We start from the raw sequence: 18,677 nt of genomic DNA, 5'->3' as shown, positions 1-18,677 counted from the left end.
TTGTGTGAACCAAGAGAACATACCCCTTTATCCTGACACTTGACTCATCTCCTGGAAAAATCGCTGCAATTAACTGATTTAGTTGGAATAGGACACATGCCTGCAGGAACATGGCATGATAAATCTGTGGGTCTCCAGCATGTCCTGCATTCAGGCTCTCTTAGGCAAGGTATGCTCGGGCAGTCTCAGCACACAAGCATTCTTGTAGCGCTGCTTAGATCTATAGATTGTACTGTCGCTGCCTCAGTTTACCTCTCATTATATGTCCCCTCTCATCACAGTATAACTTCCACCCCTCTAACAAGAGGACAAAAACAAAGTACAACCTGGTCTTTCTCTTCCAAGCCTCTCTCTCCTCAAACACTTTATACACAGCCCACAATAACATTCCTAAAGCATTGGAAACCCCTACCCAAAGGCTTTTGCTGGTTCCTTGTTTTGCTCAGAGTCAGAATTGCTTCATGCCCTGCAGGGGGCTTCTCAACCTTCCTCAGCAGCTACTTTGGCAGATACTTTTCATTTTCGCCCTCACCCCTTCTGTGGTCTTCCCAGCACACTCTGGTGCCTTGATAACTCCTATTGCCCCTCAGTCTCCACTTGCTCGTCTGTAAAGGGAGAAGAGCAATGCCTTCTCAATAGTTATACAGTAAAAAATAAATGATAGATGCGAACATGACCAGCACGGCCTGACACTTAGCACATCTATTTCCTTTCCCCTTCCTTCCTCTGAACTCCCTCACAAGGACTTTGGAAACTGAAATGCTGTACAATTATAACATATTGTTAGGATTATTTATGCCTCGTTGTATGTCCATTACCCAAAGTGCTTATATTTGGGCAAGAAATCTTCATATTTGATCTCTAATGAAGGACATTTGAAAATATTCCAGAAGAGGTACACCTGGGTAGCTGAGTCAGTTAAGCATGCAACTCTCAGTTTTGGCTCAGGTCATGATCTCAGGGTTGTGAGATGGAGCCTGAGTCAGGTTCTGTGCTGGGCAGAGAGCCTGCTTAAGGTTCTTTCTCTCCCTCTCCCTCTGCTCCTGCCCCATCGTTTCAATGTTTCTCTCTCTCAAAAAAAAAAAAAGAATCCGGAAGGAAAAAATAAGCGTAACTTTGTAGCCTTGATGTGCCACCTGAAACAGGTGCCACAGAAGGGTTTCTGGCTGTCCCAGGAGGCCCCTGGAAGGATAAGGGTGGCAGTCTGCCCACAGCTGAGGCACATGAGAAAGGGAGGTGGCAGCTGTCCCAAGGAAACACAGGTTCTGTCTGCAAGAGATGAAGGGTGTTTGGAGGGTGTGCTCAGGAGACAAGCTGAGAACAAACGCAGTCCTTCCCTGGTGGGGATTTCCTCCACCCCACTACTGTTGCTTTAAGAAAACAAGGAGAAAAAAAAAAGAAAAGAAAACAGGGAAAAAGCACTTGCTGTCGACTACAGCAAATGTGTTGTGGTTAAGAGTCAGTTTCCAAGTGCGTTTATTGGTTCAGCGAATTGACTTCATCTCAGCCACATCTGGTGGTCTGTGTGTCGTTTATTCAGGCCTTCTCCTGACTTGATTTCCATTGGGCTTTAATGAGAAAACATTTGTGAAAATTTTGGATCCAAATTAGAGTTTATCATAAGCACATATCTCAGAGAACACATATGAAACCCAGAGTGGAACAGAAAGCAAACAAGAAATAATGCAATAACATTAGAAACAGAATAGAGTCAGAAGGAAGGAACACAGGGAAACTGAGAAGGGCTGTCTGGAGAGGACGAGCCAACTCTTCCTTCAGCAGAGGACCAGCCAGAGAACGAAGACAGAGGCAACTAGCACTCACATCAAGGACTAATGAGCCGTTCTTCCCTTGCTCACCAACCCTTAGTCCTTGGGAGTAGACACCATGGTCAGTAGGCCCTACCCACACCCGAGCTGGGACAGAGCACTGTCTTTTTTTTTTTTTTTTTTTTTTAAGATTTATTTGAGAGAGAGCAGAATGGGCTTGCGGGGGGCAGGAGCAGAGAAAGAATCTCAAGCAGACTCCCCACTGAACACAGAGCCCATCCAGGCCTGATCCCACGGCCCTGAGATTATGAGCTGAAACCAAGAGTCACATGCTTAACCGACTGAGCCACCCAGGTGCCCCACGGAGCACTGTCTTAATGGGCACATGCAATTCACTTTACACCAGAGATGGGCCTGTGAGAAGTCCTGTTTCCTCTCCATCCTTTCTCTCTGCCCTCTTTTCTCATTCTTTCCCAGAGTCATCCTGGCCTCCACTTCAAGAAAACACGCAGTGGGGCTCATCACTGATGGTGGGACCACCCTTTCTACCTGCCCCGCCTTTATGTGCTATAGACTTTCAGACATGTGGGTCACTGGGTAGAAAACAGTGGAAGATGGGCAGCTCTGGTGGCGCAGCGGTTTGGCACCACCTGCAGCCTGGGGTGTGATCCTGGAGACCGGGGATCGAGTCCCACATCGGGCTCCCTGTATGGAGCCTGCTTCTCCCTCTCCCTCTGCCTGTGTTTCTGCCTATCTCTCTGTGTCTATGAATAAATAAAATCTTAAAAAAAAAAAAAGAAAACAGTGGGAGAGCTGTATCTCCAGCCACATGTCACTGAGTATCTTCTCCAACTGGCTGACATTGTTGATTGGACTTAGGAGATACATGTACATATTAAAAAATATTTTTGACAAAATGTAGAATATACAGAAGAACATACCTCTTCCACCCACTCCCATCCCTATGTCCTCTACTCCCTCTTCAGAGGCTACTTTAAAAAAAAAAAAAAGATTTATTTAAGAGAGAGAGAGTGCACAAGCAGAGGTAGTGGCAGGCAGATGGAGAGAGAGAAGCTGATTCTCCGCAGAGCTGGGAGCCTGATGTTGGGGCTCGATCCCAGGACCCTGGGATCATTACCTGAGCCAAAGGCATACGCTCAACCAACAGAGCCACTCAGGTGCCCTGAGGCTACTTATTTCATATGTACCTTTTCAGAGGTGATTCAGTGCTCATCATTGTTAGCTTTTAAAAATTCAGGATGCCTGTGTGGCTCAGCGGTTTAGCGCCTGCCTTCGGCCCAGGGCCCAGGGCGTGATCCTGGACACCCAGGATCGAGTCCCGCGTCAGGCTCCCTGCATGGAGCCTGTTTCTCCCTCTTTGCCTGTGTCTCTGCCTCTCCCCCTGAGTCTCTCATTAATAAAATAAATTTAAAAATATTTTTTAAAAATTTTCATCTTTTTTACTTAAATTGCTGAGGCTGAAGATTTACCTGCTGTGTTCTTTCTGTATCTGGCTTCTCCATATCCCTTCCTCTTAGACTTTGACCCTTGGTGGACAAACAGCTGTGAGCAGAATGAGTCCAACCCCATCCCTGCCAACTGCACTGGCTGTGCCCAGAAATTACCCCTCAAGGTAATGCTCCTGGAAGATACCCCGAAGAAATTTGAGAGATTCCATCCTCTGGTGATCAAGGTGAGCAAGAAGCCTGATTGTCCACTGATAGATATCTGTTTAATGGAGACCTGAGTGGCTCAGTGATTGAGCGTCTGCTTTCGGCTCAGGGTGTGATCCCTGGGTCCTGGGATCGAGTTGCTCATTGGGCTCCCAACAGGGAGCCTGCTTCTCCCTCTCCCTGTGTCTCTGCCTCTCTCTCTCTGTGTCTCTCATGAATAAATAAAGTCTTAAAAAAAGATTATCTGTTTAAAATGGCTAGAAAGCATCAAGCTCTGACATTGCTGAGAAGTAATCCTGTGTTGTTTTTTCCTTGCTTTTGTTTTCTGCCTTGCCAAGACCGGACAGCTCTTGTTATCAGAGGAGCTTCAGCATTTCCTGTGCTGGTATCCTGAAGTAACAGAAGGCTTCAATGAAGGGTTTTTCACCAAGTGGTGGCGCTGCTTTCCCGAACGGTGGTTCCCATTTCCTTATCCATGGTGAGTGTGGAAAAGGGCACTTAGCCAACATGTGGTAGAAAGGGGGCAGACCAGACATCAAAACAGTACTAGCCACCACTGAGAGCTCCCATGCCTTGTGCCAGGTAAGCACTCTCCAGTACACTCTTCAAGTCAAATGATACTCAGGAGCTCACTGTTGAAAACTCATCAATGAGGAATAAAGAGGATGAATCAAAAGAGGTGTCTCCAGAAGGCTGTCACCATGAGTGGATATTGAGCTTGCCTAATACAATTTTATTCTGAGTACATGTTTAGCATTTGTTTGTACAGAATGCTCCTGAGTGTTGAGGGCTAATGAGAAAGCATGAATAATAGAAGGGAAACTTCATTTCCTGGCACTTGTTTGTGCCAGGCTGTGTGCCTTAGTCGTTAGTATCTGTTCCTCACTAATGATGCTCATAATAGCTCCAGGAAGTAGGAATTATCATTGTCATTTTTCAGATCAGTTAAGTACCTTGCTTAAGGTTACCCAGCCAGGATTAAAATCCAGGTCTGTCTCCTTCTTCCTTTCTGTGTCCAGTAGAAGACATGGTTGGGGCACCTGGGTGACTCAGTTAAGCGTCCGACTCTTGATTTCAGCTCAGGTCATGATCTCAGGGTTTTGAGACTGAGCCTCCCATCAGGCTCCCTGCTCAGCGAAGAGTCCACTTCTCTCCCTCTGCCCCTCCCCCTGCTTGTGCTCACTCTCTAAAAAAAAATAAAATCTAAAAAAAAGAAATAAAACCTAGTCCATTTCTTAGGGTGAAAGTTGCTCTCTAGAAAAAAGAGGAAAGCCAGTTTCCATCTAGAACCTTTCCAAGAGAGAATTAAAATTGGATTTTTTTGCCTTCTTGTTAGCTAATTTCTCAGTGCTTGTCTTTTTAAAAATTTGCCATTTATATGCATGATCGAATACTCTAGTTAAGCTAGTCAGGCATCCCACTGCATGCCATACCTCCTTAGAAGAAAGTTCATGATTTTTGTCCTCCTTCTACTCCCCCCTCCTGTTCTCCCGCCTGGCCTACTGTGTAGTTTACTTCAGTCTCTTTTCCAAGATGAAATGAATGGACCATTTCTTTCCTTCCTCTATATGTTGTTTTAGCTGGATTTTATAAACACCCCACCCACACGTACAAATTAGGGCTGTGGAGTTTTGTGTGTATGTGTGCGTGTCACAATTAATTGATTTGGCATGACTGTTCTTCACAAACCTAATACTTGAGATATTGTCCTGATATTTTTCCCTGTTTACCTACCACCCACAGTTTTCCCACCCTTGCTTAGCTCTCTGTTAGTCATGGAGATAGAGGCTGGCTCGCCCAGCTGAATTACTTTTGTCTCTTTCAAACTTTTACAGGAGAAGACCTCTAAACAGATCACACATTTTACGCGAGCTTTTTCCTGTTTTCACCTACCTACCATTTCCAAAAGATGCCTCCTTAAAAAAGTGCTTCCTTCTTCAACCGGAACCTATTGTGGGTAGTAAGGTAGGACATTTTTGAGAGGACTTGGGTCTAGAATTTTCCTCTTTTGGCACCTGGTCTGATGTCATAATCCCTCCCTTCCTTGCATGTCAACCCAGAGGGTGAATTAAAGGGACACCCACATAATCTAAAGTTCTCTCCCCTGCAGTGGCCCACCCTTTTATGAAGGCATGCTTACCGAAAGTCTGGTTACCTTGCAAATCTGTTTCCTGCCCTTGACACCTAAGATCAAGCTGCTTTTCTACATTAGGAAGTAAAATCCTGAAATTTGAAGGGACCCAAGCTGTAGCTAGTCTGAGTTCCCTACGTCAAAGGAGAAAGCAGGCAAGCTGGAAATGAGTAGCCCAACTTACTCATTTTGTGGATAAGGACACTGAGCCCCAGAGAAAGTAAATGATTTGCCCAAGGACACAGCAAGTTAACAGGAAGGCTCTACCCCGCCCCCATCCCCAGGTTCACTTTCCCCAGAAATAAATGAGAAACCTCAAGTGGAGAACTGGGAAAAGCAAAAAGCTTGAGAGGTTTGGGGATAAAAGGGTTGACAGGATATGCCCAAGGCAGGCCAACCAGTTTGGGTAGCAACACTTCTTACTCAAGTCCATGGCCAAGTACCCAGAGCCCACATTTACCTCTCTGGGGCCGGTGGACTGGGTAAAGCTGTTCTGTGTTGTGTCTGTTTACTTTTCTCTGAATTGCTTTCTTGTTAAATCTCATTCCCAAGGAAGGTTTTTGAATTTAGGTTGGTTTGGAAGAATTAAAAGGATGAAATTTCCCAAACTGTGACCCTTACCAACTCCGAGTTGTGTTTTCACCCTCCCAATACTATTCTTTGGCTCCAAACTTGCTGAATCGTATTAAAGGAATTTCAAAGCCTATAAAAACAAGCATTTTGTCTAGAAGTAAGAACTTCTGTCTGCCAGCAGTAGGGTGGAGGTGTTGGGCTCTTGCCTCAGATTTTAGAGAAGTTTATTCTGCTGTCCCCATCTAGAACTCAGGGCCCTAGTATGATTTCATCTTCACAATTATGATATAATTCTGGGCGAGAGCTTTTATCTTTATCTTGATTTTCCCACTTGAATCTGAAGTTAATTTCACCAGTCTGCTTAATAGGGACACCAAGAATCTCAGCCAAAAGGGTAAATACTAAGTTACTCAGACGCCTATCAGAGTCATCTTGTGGTACTCAAGCATGTTTTCGGAAGGGGAGTGGTCCAAATAGGCAAAAATCCTGAGAGTCTTGTTTCTTAGAGCATCTGCTCCCCGCCTTGGCCCAGGCTCTCCTTTCTCTACAGCCTTGTTACTCCACCCTGTTGTCCATATCCCTGAGCTCTCAACCCTGGTAAAGTCATATGTCTGTGGGCCTCGGATCCCAGAGTCAACCTTGGGATAGAAGATAAGAAGTGGGGATCCAATCATAAGAGGTGAGGGGCTCCAAGGCCCACTTCACCCAGTTCACAGTGTTGCCTGGGGGGTTGGCCTGCTCCATCCTGTTATTTGGTTCTTCCCATCCTGGGTATAGAGGCACAGGGTCCTGCCCCCTCTCTGCCCTGTATGAAGAACTGCATTTATTTGGTTTTGGTCTCCTGGGATTTCCTTAAGACTGTAGGGCCTCTGCCCATCAATTGCAAGCCACTAGCCTGCCTTAGTCTTCCTGCTGTCACCACAGTGGCAGTTGAATGGCTCTGGTGTTGCCACGGAAACGGAGTCCTGGCCAGGGCCTGCAGGAGCAAGAAAAATGGGGTTTGGGGACAGGAGAAGATGGGGCCAAAAACAAGGCTCTGGAAGGCCTCAGTACTAAACCAGGACGTGGCCCGGGGAGTCAGACTTCAGACCCTTTCATTATATGGACATAGAAAGGCTCTTCCTGGAGGGCCTAGGGAGGGGAAGCCCTAGAGGTTTTCTCTCACTATCTAGGTAGGAAGAAATGCCTGAGCAAGACCAGCCTAGCCTCTCCCTTTGTTTGTGTTTGTTTGTTTGTTTGTTTGTTTTTAGCCTCTCCCTTTGTTCCTGCTCCCTGTCTACTGGCACCAGGGTTCGCAGCCATACTGACCACACATTAAGTGCAGGTTGCACTTAATGCCCAATGGTGGTGGTAGTCTGCCCTCATAAGTGCAGTAGGTAACCTGTGCAGGTGCACAGGCTGGTTGCCTCCTTAATACTCAAAATCTAAGCCCAGTCTTACCGTCATTAGTTTTTAATCAGCAGTATGATATCTCTGTTCACCTACGTCTTGCCAGAAAGTGTGAACCTGAACTTCCTGCTGTTCGATTCTCATCGAAACCCTGGCAATATTACTTCTGTAATATTCCATGGAACATGCCCAAAGATATGCAGACTCTGAAAAGTCTGAATCCAACCAGACCCTCAGAAGATTGTGTACTTAGACCACTATGTGTTGGCCTCTCCTAGACTTCTGTTAAATTGTACCTAGATAATTTGCCTTTGGCCTACTTTGGAGCTGTGGCTAGAAATAGCCATGAATTATGAAGCTCATGCTTGATCTGTATTAGGGCTGGTGTTGAAGATGTCTCCCACTAAATCACAGTGTCTCTTTAGGAGAACACACAGAAGGGATTTTAACCCGGTCTCAGTACTAGGAGATGCCAGGCTTAGGAGAAACTTTGTTTTTGTCATTCAGGCATAATTGTGAATTGTGTCATTGGTTCCGTTTTCCTTTTTGTTTAGGCTGCTAGAAAAGTCAGAGACATATATATAATTTTGTATGTTACTCTCCCATGCCACTGAGTTTTATTTTGTTTCCTTTTCCTTCTCCCTTTTTTTCCTCCAGATGCATAGGATGCATGACCTGTTTATCATTGGCAGCGGTGAGGCCATGTTGCAGTTCATCCCTCCCGTCCAGTGCCGAAGACATTGCCAGTCTGTGGCGATGCCACTAGAGCCAGGGGATATTGGTAGGTGGGGCCCCCAGAGGGCAAGGTCAGTCACAAGATCTTTGTAGTTTTTAACTCAAAAAATATTGTGAAAATTAAATGTGGTCTTCACAAAGTTTCAATTAGGTAGAGTCAAAACTAGCATTCTTTTACGGATACAGTTAATATTTATACTTAAGTAGAACAATATGCTAAGGAGGAAACGTAGCACAGAGAAATGCCTTGTATATACATTTAGAATGGATGATGTGTCCATCGATCTTAGAAATTTCAAGTTAGAAGGCATTATGGAAAATACTTATAGCAGTCCTTTATTTTACAGATGAGGAAATTGAGACCCAGACCATCTCAAGTTCCCACCATCAGCTAGGCAAAGCTTTAAGTGTCTCCTTCAACAGAGTCAGGCCAGGGGAGGTACAATTCTAGATCCAGGAAACCCTTTCTGTGCCTATTTTGCTAATAAGACAATGCAAGCAGTATGCAAGGGCAACAGCCCATGGGGAAATAATACCTTCTGTGTGGGTCTCACAGCCAAAGCCCAGCCTCACAGTCATGACTCACCCTTGGCTCTGTGATTTCCCAACTGTGGCCTGTTCTGTGCATTATATTCTAACAACCTAGTCCAAAGAAACAGACTTGAATCAACTGCTGTCCATAGCAATCAGTCTGACAGTAAAGTTTTCTTGGCAGAAGCAAATACCAAGTGTCACCTCTGTGTTTTTTCCTTAAGAAGCCCAGGGGAAGCCTAATGCCCCCAATAGACCCCAGGCTGGTTTTCCCACCTGATTTCTTTTAATTTTATCTTTTAGAAGACCCCAGTCTCTGGAAACCTTTTTCCTCATTTGGAAATAGGGTACAGACTACAGACTGTGACTAGCTTTAATCCATGTTACATAATGTATTTCAATTTAGAAATGAAAATAATGCACAGATTAAGCATTAACTGATAATGGAGCACAGCTGGCCTGGCCCTTGGGAATTACTGCAAAAAGGAGGATTTTTGTGTAGAAATGGTTCTGAAGCTGTTTTCCTGTAGTGAAGTGACCCTGCCACGAGGCATGACTATTACACAAGTTGAGTGGCATTTCGGGTTGAGAATGTGTAGTTATGCTTGAAAAAGTTTCTGTCTTATGTTCTACAAATGTCTGAGAGTTCAGACAACTACAGAAACACCTGTTATCCAAATTTTAGGTTTCTGGATCCCACAAACCTCTAGAATGCTAATTATAGAATTAAGGGAAGTAAATGGATGACTGGCAGTGATCAAAGAAGCTTTGAGCATCAAAGTCTGGTGGGAATAGTGCAGAAAAACTTCAGATCCCGAGCATGATAGCCTATCAGTGCTGTCACTGGCCAGTTTGCAGACCAGGAGAGGAGCCCTGTGGGCGGCAGTGTCCGTGAATAGCCAGCCACAGGCCAGGGACATAGAGAAGGGATGGGGGGCTGACTAGAACAGGAGGAAGAAAGCAGGTCTCAGAGAATAGCTGGGTAGGGGGTGATAGGGAAGATAGTGGGCTTCTAAAGCAGTGGCAGTAATAGAAGCCATGGCTGTGGCTGCCGCAGTTAAAAACAAGGATAAGAGGGACTCCTGGGGGGCTCAGTTGATTAAGCATCTGCCTTCAGGTAAGGTCATGATCTCAGGGTCCTGGGATCGAGCCCTGCATCGGCTCCTTGGTCAGCAATTGGGGAGTCTGCTTCTCCCTCTATGTCTGCCCCTCCCGCTGCTTGTGCACGCGTACACACACACTCTCTCTCAAATAAATAAATAAAAATAAAGCCTTTAAAAATAAATAAACACATAAATAAAAGAGATGAGGACAGGAAAAACAGACCCTGACAGCGAAGGGGAGTAATTCAATGCTGTTTATAGGACAGATGGCAGCTCTAGCACTCCCGGGATCCTTAAGAATGGCACTGTGACAAGCGGGCTCTGTGGTTTGTTTTTTGTTTTTGTTTTTGTTTTAAGATTTTATGTATCTATTCATGAGACACACAGAGAGGCAGAGACACAGGCAGAGGGAGAAGCAGGCTCCATGCAGGAAGCCTGATATGGGACTTGATCTGGGGACTCTGGGATCATGCCCTGAGCCAAAGGCAGACACTCAACTGCTGAACCACCTAGGTGTCCTGGACGCTGTGGTTTTTGACAAAGTAAGCATTGTTTTTTGAAGGAAGAGGACAGGGACACTGATCACCAGGAAACCTGTGATGAGAGGCATTTTCAAGAATGATGTAGGGGTAAGCCCACTCTGGTGCCATGATTGACGAGTCACTGCTCATAGTGACCTTTCTTGAGTCACCAAATAGAGCTTAAGTTCTATTCAGTGCTCTCAGCTTAAAGATAGGTAAAGTACATCATACTCTAGAAAATTTTCCATTGGGAGATTATTGAAGCATTCAAGTTTTTTTTTAAGTGTTCAAGTTTTTAAAGCTTTTAAGTTTACACCACTCATAATATAGGTCAATGTTTCCTAAACAGTTCGTCAGATCACTGATGACCCTGGGATTGGGAACAGGAACCCCTTAGAAAGGCCCTTGGCAAGTAAGGCTCTTGAGTCAGTGGATTCTGGGAACTATCTATCTTGGTTTTTTTGTTTGTTTGTTTGTTTGTTTTGTCTGTCTTGTCAATACATAGTGCACATTAGTAAACAAAAGGCTCCAGAAGCCTTGGAGGAACCTAATGTTTCTTAAACCTACTTGACAGTGGAACCCATTTTCCTTAGACTATGTTACAGGATGCTGCTGTTTGCAGAACACAAGTTAGGGAATGCTGGTTTGAGCTAATCTGGATGTTCTATAATGAGATGGTGTTACAGATTACATTAGGAGAATTGGATGGTGAAGGGGGGTGTTGTGCTCCCCCTTCAGAATTCGTCCTGTCTTCCTTGCTGATAAAGATGAGGCGGGCCTGAGAATCGATGCCTGGCACCAGCCTTATCTAGAACATCCTGCCCTTGTAAACCTCCTGAATGAAGCACTTTGGTTCACAGTGGCTCCTGTTGGATGTCAGGTTACAGAGAGGACTGATAACTGGGAATGCTATGCTGGGCAGACTTGCCTTGCTGGTGCCCACAGGTGTGCCTCATCCCTGACATTCACCTGCTTTCCTGTTGCTGTTTCCCTTCAAGGCTATGCCGGTGCCAGGAAGGCCTACGTTATAGCCAGAGGGGTCCAGCCTTTGGTCATCTGTGATGGAACCACCCTCTCAGAACTATAGGAAACAAGAACTATACAGAGGAACAACTTTGAGTGCTGAAGACCAGATTGAAAGGGGAGAAATAAAAACAAAAAACGATGAAACCACTTGCCAAGGTTACTTAGTTACCTGCCCTATGCATGCGTGAATGAGCCAGCTGTATGCTGGAGGCACTGGCCAGATCTTGGCCCTCCCGACTCTTCCAGCCTAGCTGCCTGGCCAGGGCTTTGCCAGTACCTGTCTATGAGAGACTGGGCTCTTCTATCTTCTATACCTTTTGGAGCCACAGCCTTGAGGCTGCCCTTCAGGCAGGAAACGAGATTGGTGCCTTCCCTCACTTGCATGGCATGATCCCCTCTGCTAGCTCCCTAGCCACAGAGAGGGCAGACAGCAGGTCCCAACTTCAGAGCCATCCCTTACCAGGTGGACCTGCTTGTCTCTCTACTGGTCACACCATCCTATACTTTGGAAAGCCATGGCTGATTAAAGAAGTCTTTGCAGTTTCCCAAGCAGAGTGGAATCTAGAAGCAGTGAAACAAGATTAAATAATCTCATTGCACTCAAGAAATGCACTGCTTTCCCAGTGTCCCTGACTCTTGGGAGTCTCAGTGATGCCAGATTGGAGTCTGATTATAATTGAACCGCAAATTCCTAGGGGTAGCACTTTCTTCCATTTGATCAGGTTCTTATGCACCATACCCGATCCCCACCTTTAGCTCCCTTCCCTTCTTGCTTGCCACTATGGCTGGTTTCTCAGAAGTTGGACCCCTTCCCTGGCTGGTCCAGAGCCCTTACTGCTGAGGCAGCACTGCTTCTGTCAACTGGGTTGCTTTTACCAAGTGTCTTCAGAGGAGACAAGTTAGAATGCTGGCCTGGGGAGTGTGTGCCTCCCCGGGTTTGATCTTTAAGGTCCAACTTTCAGCAGGGAAGATGTTTTACAGATGTGTCAGGCTGATGTTGTAATGTGGTTGGGGAAGGAGCTCCAGGCCCAACATATTTGCCAACTGGGTGTGCGACTGTGGGATCCTCTGTCTTAAAATTATTTCTCTCTTTGTATCAGGAAACAAGGTGAGGTATTTTTATCATTTGTAATGACATAAAGCTATGTTCTTTCAGTTGGGTGACTGATTCACTATGCTTATTGTTTTCCCCAAGTGCTTTTAATATGTATCAATCAAACGGTATAAATAGGGCATACTTTTCTTCCTCTTTTTTTTTTCCTTTATTCGTTTATTGATGCTGCTAGATACTTGGCCTTTAGTCATGCCATCACCAAGCTGAAGACAACCCACCATCGCACCTGGTTCTGAACTACAGAAATCAGATGAGTACAGGTACCCATGGCAGATTTAATGGACCAGAGGCGGACAGTGGTGAGAGAGGGACCTATGAGTCCTTGCAGGGTGCTTTTCATCCATGAAGGCACCCTTGTACCTTATCCCTGGGCCCTCTCTTAGCACATCTCCTAAGCAGCACTGGGGATCATCAAGACACTGGAGGGCTTGTTTGTATACTTGTACGGGACAAGAATGGTTCACAGAACTTAAGGTGGAAATATTCAGCCTCTGCAGACGTGAATAAAACTAGGATAAATGGTACCAGAGGGAATTTTTCCTTAAACCAGTCTGTGCCTTGTGTGGCTTAATACAGGAAAAACAAAAATTTTTGTACATATAAAAGTCACGCTGCTAAGCAGTTATGATTTAAGAGGTTCTAAATCAGAGGGATCATTTCGAGGCCAGCTTTGCGCAAGCTTTTAGAGCCTTTGCAGTGTCCTTACCCCTGCTGTGCATGGAGAAGGATTATATGTAAACAAGTTCTTTAGAGTTTTCTTAAATTAGGTCCTTTGAGTTAACAAAAGAGAGGGTTTCTTAGAAGAAAAACTGGATGATTGAGATTTCTGTTTTGTCTTCGAGTTACCCTGGATTAGTTCCCCATTTCACTCCTGCCCTTCACATCTTAAACGTTCATAAAATATCCACTTCAGCTCAAAACTTTGATAACTAAGAAACCCTCGCATGTGTTGCCATCCTGGGGCATCCCCTGGAAAGTGCCCTAAGCCCCTGAGCTGTCTACAGTTCAACAGAAAATGACGTGGCAGCAGATGAGGCGAGACTTACGTGCATTTCCTACTCTAAACTTAAAATATGTCCCATTCAGAATTGAGGGTAGATTTCTGTGAAGGAAGAAATTTTCCAAAGAGAGTTTCCCACTCTTAATTACTGGAGATGTAGAAGTAATTTGCCTTCTTCTCAAGGCAATTCTGATAAGTGGAATACAGGAATGGCTTCCCTCAGGAATGACCTCGATTGCCAGCCTGAGGCTTTGTATGAGGGTGCTGCTCACCCAGCTCTCTGCTCCTCTGTGGAAGCAGCAGAAGTCCCTCCACATGACCCAGGCAGCAAAAGAAGGTTATCAAGAAGGGGAGGGGGGGCATAGTGGGACTACCTAACCAACCCCCAAGCTGCAACACAAGAACAAAATGCTCACAAATGTGTTGAGTGTTTACTAAGAGGTGACATGGTGGTGACCTCCACACATGGATTAGGTCCACTTTCTTGTAGGTGCCCAGGGTAGTGACTTATATCCCCTGATCAGCTCTCTGGGGAGAAAGGCTGCTTTGGCACCAGTCAAAGCATTTATGTCCAGGTGTCCTGACATCTGTAGGGGTCAAGTATTGACAAGACATTACACCTGTTCAGGCTTATAAAAAGAGGCAGAAAAAAAAAAATAAAAAGAGGCAGAACTTAACCTCTCCTGACTCAATTTTTTTAGGGAAGGGAGGGAGTAAAATAATATGGTTTATGAAAACAGAATCTAGGGGTGCCTGGCTGGCTCAGCCAGTGGAGCATGCCACTCTTCATCTCCAGTTGGAAGTTCGAGCCCCATGTTGGGTGAAGAGATTACTTAAAATCTTAAAAAACAAAACAAAACAAAAAACCCTACTTATTTGGTGAAAAACAAAATGGCCAGAATTGGCGTCATTTTCTGAGAGAAAGAATAGTAATGTTTGTCCAGTCCTTTCTAAGAGGGCCTTGATAGACGTAATCTCCTTTCATCTTTCCTCAGTACTGTCAAGTAGGTGTTAGATCCTCATTTTACATGAAACTCGGGCTTAGGGCAGTTAACTGTTGGTCAGTAGGTAGTTGGTTTTACCGCATATCATTTCCCTGCTTCAGCACAGCGTGGTGCCCCAGGATGGACGAGGCTGTGGGTTTCATTACCTGGGGCGTGCCCCCACTGGGACAGGAGGACCTCGGGAGAGGGTCAGCAAGCCAGGAACTCTTCAGGGTTTGTTTTCAAGATTGTTTTGGACAGAGATGGAAGAGGAGAGAATCTAACCAGATGACTTTTATAAAAATCCTTTCACTTTTTTCCCTCCCCATTTGAAAACTCTTGAAGAGTGAGTGTAGCTGGAACACGACTATGTGTCCAGCCATTTTCCCATCACACATGTTTCCAGATGTGTGACCAGAAGAGGGACTCTGCCCAGTTCCAGTCGTGACTCCCCTTAGAGTTTACCTCACTTGTTTTTCAGCTCTCTGTCTTCTTGTCCCTTCTTCCCAAATCCAGTATAGACCTCTGTGTAGGAGCAATTTGTTTTTTTTTTAAACTCTCAGTGTCTTTAGCTGCAGGTGATAGCCTCACTCATTTTAATATCCTCACTCTGGGATGAGAATTTGCTCCTTAACCAGTGGCTTCCATAATGAACATCCAAAAACCGAAAGCAGATGTTCACTTCTCACCTAATCCTTGCCTGCAGGAAGCGGCCACGTTGTAGGGGGAAGAGCCAAAACTGCCTGCTGATTGCATGGAGAGAGGCAATACGGGCCACCTTTTGAGAATCAGTTACTAATCAGAGGGGTCTTTTACGCTTTTGAGCTCTCCCTAGTGATGGAAGAGAAACTCTCCTGAGTTCTTAAGTTCACACTCATTAACTTTGAGGGTGGCCCATCTACCCACTAAAATTGGTCAAAGGAATGCCATGTGAGATGTGCTTTAAATGGCATTTTTCCTTTTTTAAAATTTAAATTTTAGTTGCCATACAGTGCAAAATTGGTTTAGATGGCATTTTAGATTGAGATTCTCTGTTTGGAGCTGCGCCTGTTGTGCACAGTGCTGATGGTTGTTGGGGGAGGGAGGCTAGGAAGGTGCTGGTGCTTATAGGGATAGCCTTATATAGCACATGAGAAATGAGAGGCTCTGGGAGTACACTAATATTGCCATCAGCATACATCTCCCGGCCTTCTCACCCCCAGCCTCCTGATATCTAGTGGCTTCTTCCACAAATGTATCTCTAAGAAGATGGACAGGTGCTGTCGCTGCTGTGCATCATACCCAAGTTGGTCCACCCTTGGACGCAGTATGGTTTTATATGCTGGCCTTGGCGAGACACCGTCCAGCCAGCTTGTCTGTTGTCTGGGTCCCTTAGAGTCTGGTTTCCCTGCCCTGCATAATTTAAGCATTAGAGCTAAATACATCTGTCATTTTCCTCTCTGGAGACTGGGAAATGCCCAGAGCTTTTCAGAATAGTGGAGAGAAGAAATGTTATGTAACTGCTCGTGGAGGCCCAGAACCGTTCAGACATGGAGGGGCTGGGGACAACCCAGAGACCATTCCTCCTGCACTTTGTGTGTCTGTCATTCGGCAGCCGTAAATCCAAGAGTGAGCCCCAGCTGCAGGCACCTGAGCAGAGAAGGGAAACCAGTCTAGAGTTTCAAACAGAAACTGGAAAGTCAGGCCATCAGCTGTGTACCAAGCCTCATTTACATCCTTTCCTCACAACAGCTCTGTGGGGTAGGGAGTAGGAGTGGTCATCTTGTAAAGCCACCTCTACTCAAAGATCAGCAGTGTCCCAACCTCCAAGCCCCAACCCCTCAGAGCAATTTTGGCCCTTTGAGGAACAGACTCACTTATCCACAAGAATTGGTGACAGAATCAGACAGACACATGGTATTCCCAAGAACCCTAGTCTTGCAATTGGCACTTTCCTCCAGACTTTGCCAGAAACCTGCTGGCTGTAGTCTCCTTCCCTCCTGTGGGGAGTGGAGACTGGAGGGGCAGATGTAGACAAGGAACTAACACGCGGCCTCTTCCCTGCCTTCGTCAGGGACAGGACCCAGGACAGCTGCTGTGCATCTTCAGGGAACCAGGGAAGGTCCCAGTAGGCAGAGGGAGACACCTGTCCCAACTGCGCATGCACCAAATGGCGTGCACTATTATGTGTTCGGTGCAGAATGTTGATGGTAACTTAATGTACTGCAAACTCGTAAAGACTTTCACCATGTAAAGAATGTATGTAAATTAAAGTTTTATGTAATGAAAGTTTTTACTTTTGCAATTAAAAGTGTATGTTGGTTGATAAGAACTTTCCTATACTCCGTGTCATTTTTAAATTGCCTGATTTCTCTTCTTCCATAACTCAGGAGATCCCTGGCCACATCCTACTCGTGAGCCAGCCCCAAGGGGCCTTCTGGGCGCCTCCCGGTCACCTGTCCCTGCTGGCCATGGTCCTCTCTAACATTCTCTCCCAGCTTCCAGTCTCTCCCAGACTCCTCTTTTCCCTCCTCCCTGCCTTTTGCCCAGAATTTAAATGAGACCCTCAATGCCTTTTTCTGTTCCCCAGCTAGCTGCACATGGTCCAGATGCCATCACAGTGTCACCTGACCTTTAGATGTCCTCTGTTCTTGCAGTAGGACAGCCAGGTCCCTTGCTGGCCCATGGGAGCCAGCTTGCCACTGATCAGGGCCACTCTTGGCATTCAGTTAGCTGAGTACAGGTTTGAGTTAAGTCATTTTGGTGTGTTCATATTTTTTTTTGTAATTTCTTTTTTTTTAATCTACACACAAGTTTTATATAAATGCATAAAGAGAACTAACACTCAGTCTCTTCCCTTTGGGATGCCTGGGTGGTTTTGGGGGTGCCTGGGTGGTTCAGTCGGTTGAGTGTCCGACTCTTTTTCAGCTCAGGTTTGATCTCTGGGTGGAGCCTCGCATCAGGCTCTGTGCTCAGAGTAGAGCCTGCTGGAGATTCTCTCCCTCTGGATCATACTCTCTCTCTCTCTAAAATAAATCTTTAAAAAAAACAACAGCAACCTGTTTCTAACATACTGCTTAATGTCCTATCTTACTTTCCTTCGTTGCTTTTTGTAGACCTCTGTCTTCCCCACAATCCTTGCTGCCTTTCTGTGTATCTTTCTGAGGTTTCTTCTGTGCTCTCTAATCATGATCATAAATCAAGTTTTTTGTCATTGCTTTATCAGAAGTGCAATCATAACAGAGGCACTAATTTGTTGCTTTGTCTACTCAGTACCTTCCAGAGTTTTCTTCAAGTCCACTGACATAGCTCTACTCCTTTCTTTTTAATGACTGATACTCCAGGGTGTGGATATGCCATCATTTATTCCACTGTTCTCTGATTGAAGCTAAGTCACATCCTGCTCAATGATTATTTGGATTATAAATCAAGAAGTCCAGAGTTAGTTTTAAAAATACTTGTTTTGACAAAATGTATATTCATCCTTCTTTGTTTCAGCTAATATATATCCTTCAAAAATTTAGAAATCATCTCATTCCACAGTGCTATTCATTTACCTGCTTGAAAGCTGGACTTCAACAAGAAAAAAGGGGGAGGGTCTTGATTCCATGTGAAAAGATGACAAAGTCACCAGTTTTCCATCCCCTTCTTTCTCTATAGCACTTGACACCGACTGGGGCGGGGAGGGGAGGGGGCCAGCATCTCCCTCCTTTGGCTTCTGTGAGAATCACTACTTCCTGAATCTTCTCTTTTTCACTTCTGTCTGCTTTGTAGCATTTTTTTTTTTTTTTTTTTTTTTTTTTAAGATTTTACTCACCTCTTTGACAGAGAGCACAAGCAGAGAGAGTGGCAGGCAGAGGGAGAGAGAGGCAGGCTCCCCACTGAGTAGGGAACCTGATGTGGGGCTTGATCCCAGAACCCTGGGATTGTGACCTGAGCTGAGGGCAAATGTTTAACCCACTGAGCCACCAAGGCGCCCCTAGAACCTTGCTGTTCCACTCCTACCTAGACCCTGCCGGTGGTTGCCTATTTCTCTCACACTCCACCCTCTCCATTCACCATCCACAGAGCGGCCAACAGTGCCCTTGCTAAAGCACATGCCTCCCTCCTGCTCAGCACTCCTCAGTGACTCTCCGTTACCCACAGGATA

At 45.4% G+C, this 18,677-nt stretch overlaps 1 protein-coding gene and 1 long non-coding RNA gene across 14 annotated transcripts in view; one reads left to right on the top strand and one right to left on the bottom strand.

The window, feature by feature from the left end:
• The window catches only part of C7H6orf89 (chromosome 7 C6orf89 homolog), a 65,392-nt gene that overhangs the window by 25,170 nt on the left and 21,545 nt on the right, over positions 1 to 18,677 (top strand). For 8 of the 13 annotated variants that reach the window (XR_012034350.1, XR_012034358.1, XR_012034355.1 and 5 more), the window contains 4 exons: positions 3,308 to 3,462; positions 3,781 to 3,920; positions 5,278 to 5,407; positions 8,193 to 8,316. Coding sequence is in view for 6 of the 13 variants with exons in the window: in XM_072833226.1 (XP_072689327.1) it covers positions 3,308 to 3,462; positions 3,781 to 3,920; positions 5,278 to 5,407; positions 8,193 to 8,316 (549 nt within the window). In the remaining 7 variants the exon portion in view is untranslated. Of the gene's footprint in view, positions 1 to 3,307; positions 3,463 to 3,780; positions 3,921 to 5,277; positions 5,408 to 8,192; positions 8,317 to 11,423; positions 16,860 to 18,677 lie in introns of those variants that run through there. The other 5 variants (XM_072833229.1, XM_072833227.1, XM_072833231.1 and 2 more) reach the window with 2 other exon arrangements.
• Positions 1,460 to 6,182, bottom strand: LOC140637119 (uncharacterized). The gene is made up of 2 exons (XR_012034360.1): positions 5,340 to 6,182; positions 1,460 to 1,568 (listed from the first exon to the last, which is right to left on the bottom strand). It is a non-coding gene; the product is annotated as an uncharacterized lncRNA (long non-coding RNA).

This window comes from Canis lupus, chromosome 7, assembly GCF_048164855.1.
Source record: "Canis lupus baileyi chromosome 7, mCanLup2.hap1, whole genome shotgun sequence".
NCBI classification, from domain to species: Eukaryota; Metazoa; Chordata; class Mammalia; order Carnivora; family Canidae; genus Canis; species Canis lupus.
This window is presented reverse-complemented; position numbering and strand designations above follow the sequence as displayed.